Below are 7783 nucleotides of genomic sequence, written 5' to 3' on the forward strand. Positions count from 1 at the left end.
TGGTGATGATGCTGATGACAATGGTGATGATGCTGATGACAATGGTGATGATGCTGATGACAATGGTGATGATGCTGATGACAATGGTGATGATGCTGATGACAATGGTGATGATGCTGATGACAATGGTGATGATGCTGATGACAATGGTGATGATGCTGATGACAATGGTGATGATGCTGATGAAAATGGTGATGATGCTGATGAAAATGGTGATGATGCTGATGAAAATGGTGATGATGCTGATGACAATGGTGATGATGCTGATGACAATGGTGATGATGCTGATGACAATGGTGATGATGCTGATGACAATGGTGATGATGCTGATGACAATGGTGATGATGCTGATGAAAATGGTGATGATGCTGATGAAAATGGTGATGATGCTGATGACAATGGTGATGATGCTGATGACAATGGTGATGATGCTGATGACAATGGTGATGATGCTGATGACAATGGTGATGATGCTGATGAAAATGAGGATTTTTTTTTTTTTTGTAGAAGATTTTTTAAGGGTTTTACGGCGCTTGCAACACATTTAGGTTATATCAGCGCCAGTAAAAAGGAAGAAAATGGGATAGTAAAAAGTTCTAGAATTACAATTAAAGCACCCAATAGAAAGTAAGACAAAGGGGAATGGGAACAAATAGGGGTCAGATGTAGATTCCAAGAGCATACCACCAATGTACTTAGTTTGAGATCACCTATGTCTCATCCGGACACAAGCACAAAATCCAACAAAGAGGAATACACTCAAATGCTTACATTATACATTAAAAATAACCAATATAATAATACATAACAGAGAGATGATTTACAAGGAAAAAAATATCATCTCCCAAAACAATAACTATGCATTTGACTGTTTCCCTCTCAGCTAGGACTCCGACGAGGGCCCGGAAAAAACCAAGTAATCTCATTCCAAGACAAAGACAGAAAGCTTGTTGGATAAGATATAAGGGGATAGAAGACATAGTATGTACCTCCCTGCCCGCTATGGGAGGTCAGAATGAGGATGATGATGAAAGGTGAAGGAAGAGGAAGAAGAGGACATGCACCTGTTGATCTAGAGCCGGGTCTAAGAAAGGCTGTGCCAGTCCAGATGTGAGATTGGGGAGGTTGACGGTCAGGTCTGATGGGTGGGGTTGCTGGAACTCATTGGTGTTGGAGGTCATAGAGGCATTGACACCCACTTGCTGTTGCATCTGCTCCAGTTTGGAGATGCCCACTTCTTGCTTGATGCCATCCATGGGTTCTAATGGAGAAAATGTTTTAAAAAGTAAATTTCAATGTGTGTAAAAATATTATAAAAAATAATTTAAAAAAAAAAAAGAACAAAAAAAATGTAAAAAAACAAACTTACAGATCCCCAACAAATTTGAAAACAGAAAATCTGGATTTAAACCAAAAATAACCTTGTTTTTATTTCATTTCATTAACAGAACCTTACAAGGTTTCAATGGGAAGCAGAAGTCGTAACGCCATACCTTCCTTTCTTCTGGTTCAAACTCCTTGGAAGTCTATATACAATCCATCAGACAATACATAAATACAGTAAAATTACTTTAAACCGAAAGAAGTTAAACCGAAAAATACCTTAAACCGCAAAGAATGTAATAAATTGTACTAGTTCCTTCATTATCTTTGTACTATTTCTTACGATGAACCGACATACTTCTAAGAAGGATTTTCTTTAAACCGAAACAATTTGAGACCACCTTCCTTGATTCTCTCTCAATTTTTCTTCAAAAATTGGGGAAGGTGGCCACACGTAATAATGCCCGGCGATATTAAACAAAGAGCGTAAGTATAAGATGAGGGTGATGGGTGGGGTGGGGGTGGGGGGTAGGCAAACACTGCACTTGGGCTCGGCCAACACCACAATCGCACAGACTGGAAAAGGAAGACAGCGGGTGACTGGCAGGCGAAAAATGAGGATGGAGGAGGAGGTGGGGTGTAGAATCACGCAAGCGAGATGTTCTCGCTTGTGTGTTGATGCTTTGGAACAGACTGGATTTTAAACACGAGAATAAGGAAGGGGGGGGGGGGGGGTTTAGACAACTTACCATTGACATGCCATTTCATTTCCACTTTGTTTAAGTGTGTGTGTGTGTGAGGGGGGGGGGGGGGTCTATGAAATTAGGCCTTTGAACCTAATAGCTTTTCAACAAAAGAGAGATGCCGAGTAGACAGCTTAGCATTGACACGCCTTTTCATTTCCATTTCACTTCACCTCTGAATAGCTGCGCGTCATTCATTATCAATTATCGCACAAGAACTTTCAATCTTATTTTAGTTTTGCATTTTACTAAAAGATGTCTAAAAGAAAGCACTGTGCTTACACGTTGGAGTTTAAAATTAAAATACTATGTGAAGTCGATGAAAAAAAAGTTGATCAAGACAGAGATATGTAAAAAACACGGCATCCCGAACTCAACTCTTTCAACAATTTTGAATTGAAAACGAAAATCCCCAAAAATATTTTTAAAACACACCAAAAAAAATTTAAAATGAATGGTTACGAAGACGGCATTTATTCAACAACTCCATTTAACGGGAAACCCATGATACCATTAAATGAGCAAATTCCTTTAAAAGTTACTACCATTGAAAAACATTGCAAAGCGGGAACTTGCTTTAAACCAAAATGTATTTAAACCGAAATGGTTTAGTAGGTCCCCAAAATTTCGGTTTAAAGTAATTCTACTGTAATGAATAGGTTGCATACTGAATCACAGGGTAGCATAACTATTTTTAGGCCGGTTTTTATTATTACGGGGTGTAAAATAGCGGATCTGGATGATCTTTATTGACGACCAGAAAAGATTTAGACTAGAACATAAGATGTCATTACTCTGAAACCAGAAGATCAGTTGCACAAGGTATGTATCCAGTACTCCAGAAGACTGGGATCAGTATTTTGACATCACAGTTTTGTTACCTATTGTCTTCACCCATTCACTTCATTGTCTTCACCAGTTCACTTCATTGTCTTCAGCAGTTCACTTCATTGTCTTCCCCCATTCACTTCATTGTCTTCCCCCATTCACTTCATTGTCTTCCCCCATTCACTTCATTGTCTTCCCCCATTCACTTCATTGTCTTCAGCAGTTCACTTCGTTGTCTTCCCCCATTCACTTCATTGTCTTCAGCAGTTCACTTCATTGTCTTCTCCCATTCACTTCATTGTCTTCACCAGTTCACTTCATTGTCTTCAGCAGTTCACTTCATTGTCTTCAGCAGTTCACTTCATTGTCTTCACCCATTCACTTCATTGTCTTCAGCAGTTCACTTCATTGTCTTCAGCAGTTCAATTCATTAACAGTGTCTTACAACGTTTCAATTACCTTCATCTGGCTAAAACTGACCTGGTTTGAAAGGCAAAGGATGAACTAAAGGAATGATGGGAGACGTGTGTTCCTCGACTCCAAGATTGGTACCGGCGGGGTCAATCGGTCGAAGGCCGGGGTACTCGGGGTCCTGCTCGTTAAAACCAAACTCTGGGCTGGAGGAAGACACAACAGTGTCTGGTGTTTCTCTTTCCTCTTTCCTATAATGGGGGGGGGGGGGGGGGGGGGGGGGGGGGGGGGGATGGAAATAACATCGTTATAGTCAGTACTGATGGACATTGGAGATAAACATTTTCACTGATTCAAATTTTTCTAGGTTTACGGAAAAACTCACAATTGTTGCTAGGTAAGAAAACTTCCATCAGAAAAAGAAGAAGAAGAAGAAGAAGAAGAAGAAGAAGAAGAAGAAGAAGAAGAAGAAGAAGAAGAAGAAGAAGAAGAAGAAGAAGAAGAAGAAGAAGGAGAAGAAGAAGAAGGAGAAGGAGAAGGAGGAGAAGGAGAAGGAGGAGAAGGAGGAGGAGGAGGAGGAGGAGGAGGAGGAGGAGGAGGAGGAGGAGGAGGAGGAGGAGGAGGAGGAAGCACAACCACCAGTGGACGATGTGAGAAAGAGGAGGAGATGATGGAGGAATAAGTTTGTAACTGAATCATCACATCTGAAGTACAAAATCTATTATCCATTTCTCACCTGTCCCTAATCATCTGTTCCGATTTGATCTCAATGCGTGGCTGAGGAGGGAGGACGAGCCGAGGACTGGTGCGTGAGACAGCCGTACTGCCTTCCTTTATCTTCAACATCTGGAGTGGATCTGTCGGGAAAAAAAAGGTGGGGCCTTAGATGAGAATATGAAATAATCGGTATACAACACAGTGAGTGTCAGAAACAAAGAAATGAAATTGATCCCTCTGCTTTCTACATGTCGCTATGTGGTCTTGTGATTTGACATTCGCCTTCAGATCGAAAGATTCTGGGTTTGAGTCGTGTATAGCAGAGTCCTTAGAAAAAGCTCTTTACTCACATTACTCCGGTGTGAAATGAGTACCTGGCTTTGTAGGAAAAAAGTTTTAATATCGCCTAACACGCATCATGTCTCATCTTGTAATTTAAATGCTGTTGGCTAGGGACCCCTTGTAAAGTGCTTTAAGCATATTTAGTGGAAATTGCACTATACAAATGCCCAAGTTTTCATCTAAGGATCAAATCTCCGATCTTAGCTGATTTCAAAAAGATTGCAGTGACCACTATGCAGCTCTGATTTCATCAAAGGTTTCATCAGAAAATTTTGTTAGAACTAAAAAATTCCAGCTCTTATCACAGAGCTGAAGAAGCATCTTTAAATCCACAAAATTTGCTATATTGAAAGTTTGATACTTGAGTCGCGAATTACGATTTTTTTCTTCTTTCTTTCAGATCAAAGAATATTTTTTGACTGTGCCCCATACTAACCAGAAGCCATTTGCAATGCTCTGAGTTTATCGTCCACGCCAACATGTCGTTGAGCCCCTCCAGATCCTTCCTGGTTGGACCGCACAAGGGGACATAAGCCAGGAGGTGGTTGTGGAAACAGCAAGCTGTCGTAGGCATCTTGGATCCCGTCCACGTAGGCACTGCAGTATCGGCCACGTAAGGACGTTTGACCTAGAAGAAGGGGAGAATCAAGGAGAGATGGTTTGTTTTAAAAGGGTTTCACGACACTTGCAACACATTAAGCTCATATCAGCGCCAGTAAAAAGGAAGAAAATGGGATGGTAAAAAGTTCTAGAATTATAATTTAAGTACCCAAAAAAAAGGAAGACAAAGGGGAATTAGTAAAAATAGGGAAAAGATGCAGATTCCAAGAGCACACTATCAGTGTACTTAGTTTGAGATCAACTAAATGTGTCATCCAGACACAAGCAAAGGTCCCCACTAAGAGGAACACACTCAAATGTTTATAAATAATATATATATATATATATATATGTATGTAATACCAAAATAATACAGTGCATGACAGGGATATGATTTACAAGACAAAAAATATCATCTCCCAAAACTCTAACTATACAATTGACTGTTTCCCTCCCAGCTAGGGTAACCGGCCAAAGCCAGGACAAAACCAAGAAATCTCATTCCAAGACAAAGACAGAAAGCATGTTGGAAAACAGATATAGGGGGATAGAAGACACAGTAATTGCCTCCCTGCCCACTATGGGAGGTCAGGAACCTCATCCAGGATATGGAGAGATGGGATTGATGAACTGGACTGGATATATTTATATAAAGGGAACGAAATTGACATCACTCAGTTCTTTGTTATATATGTGGTGGTCTGGAAAAAGGTGCTGGGTGTTTCACAAAAAAATGAATAAACATATGTTTCAGGCTCAAAACCCTTCTTCAGTCAAGAAAAAACCCCCCAAAAAAACAAAAAAAAACAAAACAATAAAAGCATCTGTATGTATGTCACTTAAAATCAAAATTTCAAGATCGAATTACTGGCAGCAGTTTCTATTGGCCTCACACTATTATATCATGATGGCGGCGGAATTTGTGACGATGATAATGATGATGATGATGATGATGATGACATTTACGATAGGGTGACGATATGAATGACAAGGATGATAGTGTTGATGAAGGTGATAATAATGGATGGGCATAACAATGATGATGATGATGAGGATGACGTTGGAGAAGACAATTTCTAATGATAACCAAATCCAAGACGCTATAGGATATCAGATCCGGTCCAAACCCACCTGAGAAGGCACTGATCCCCTTGACTGGCAAGATGGACATGGAGGTGGCCACCACTGGTTCCCTCAGTGAAATGGGAGGCATGTTATGGAGCTGTTGTAGGAAAGACTCTGCTTGGGCCTCCAACTCTTTCAGCTGGTTTTCTTTCATCTGTCGTGGAATGAAATGGGTACAAAGGGAAAAGGTTAGAATGGGGTCATGGGTCATGACACAATTTGTTCTAAAATGCTTAGGAAAATTAAAATCTCATATAATGATAAAAATAATAATAAGAAGAAGAATATTATTAAATAATGGTAATAATAAATAATAATAATAATAATAATAATAATAATAATAATAATAATAATAATATAATAATAATAATAATAATAATAATAATAATAATAATAATAATAATAATAGATAATAATAATAATAATAATAATAATAATAATAATAATAATAATAATAATAGTAATAATAATATAAATAATAATAATAATAATATTAATAATAGTAATAATAATAATAATATTAATAATAATAATAATAATAATAATAATAATAATAATAATAATAATAATATAATAATAATAATAATAATATAATAATAATCCTTTCTTAAAAAAATATAGCCTTGTGGAGAACATTGTGCTTATTTGAATCAATAAAAAAATTGATACGGCGCACAACTCTACTGAAAGATTTGAAAAATAGAAATGTATTTTTTACAGATAGATAAACATATAACTTGATTTCCTTTTATAATTTAAAGTCAGTTTGAAAGTTCGTTAAGTCAAACAGATATCATAAAAAATTTACCAAGGACACTAACACACTCATGGCCACACCCTCAACTCTATCTGTCCAGTAGAGTCCTTACTTCCATTGTGTTGATTTAGCGGTGATCAGTGTTGTTATGTAGTAGTAGTGTGTTCTCATTGCGTGTATGTGTGTGCGTGTGTGTGTGTGTGGTGTATAGATAGTTCGAAGATGACAGTCACTCAGGTCTTTGTTATTCTTTTTGCCATCCGCGTTTATGAGTAATGCTCACTGAACTGTATTAACTCGACTATAAACGTTCATGGATACACACAGTTTTGTGTGTTGGTCTGTTATACTTCCGGATGGCAATGTTATGAGCTTCTTAGCCAAGCGCATACTATCTATATTTGTGTGTGTATGTGTGTTTTGGAATGTGGTTGCATGGAAGAAAGAAAAAAAAAAGGGGGGGGGGGGGGGTGTCCATCAAGTTGAGAAATTCCTGAGCAAGGGGGGGGGGGGGTGTGTATGTTTGCTAGGAACTGTCAGATTGGCATTTTTCAGCAAATCGTGGCATTCATAGTGATATAATTCACTTGATCACATAACGGTATTCAGATTTACAGAAATTTTAAACAAGTTTCACCGATTAACAACATCAACTAATATTACTGCTGATATTACTGTCGTTTTTATGCGATTGATGTGATAATTATTGCCCTGGGAAATATTTAGTTAAACGTTTCGGCAAACTGTCAATTGGTTCTGTCTCGCTTCTAGCCCGAACAAACCAAAAGTAGACAGATTCGGGGACTTGATATTTATCGCGTCCACTTCAGATTTTCATTTGACCTCACATAAGTTAAGTAAAGGGGAGACATTCCGAAAGCTCCTACATCCCCAGTATTCATTCACTTTGTATTTTCACCGTTGATCTTTTGTCAGG

The 7783-nt window shown here is 38.2% G+C and overlaps 1 protein-coding gene across 15 annotated transcripts in view; it reads right to left on the reverse strand.

The window, feature by feature from the left end:
• LOC144957857 (uncharacterized) overlaps positions 1 to 7783 on the reverse strand; it is a 159495-nt gene that overhangs the window by 24184 nt on the left and 127528 nt on the right. For all 15 annotated transcript variants that reach the window (XM_078889341.1, XM_078889340.1, XM_078889339.1 and 12 more), the window contains 5 exons: positions 6096 to 6243; positions 4801 to 4992; positions 4042 to 4162; positions 3375 to 3556; positions 1065 to 1261 (listed from right to left, as the gene is read on the reverse strand). In XM_078889341.1, the coding sequence (XP_078745467.1) occupies positions 1065 to 1261; positions 3375 to 3556; positions 4042 to 4162; positions 4801 to 4992; positions 6096 to 6243 (840 nt within the window). The remainder of the gene's footprint in view (positions 1 to 1064; positions 1262 to 3374; positions 3557 to 4041; positions 4163 to 4800; positions 4993 to 6095; positions 6244 to 7783) is intronic.

The sequence above is a fragment of the Berghia stephanieae genome, chromosome 12, assembly GCF_034508935.2.
Source record: "Berghia stephanieae isolate SIO BIC M18660-M18661 chromosome 12, UCSD_Bste_1.3, whole genome shotgun sequence".
Taxonomy (NCBI): Eukaryota; Metazoa; Mollusca; class Gastropoda; order Nudibranchia; family Aeolidiidae; genus Berghia; species Berghia stephanieae.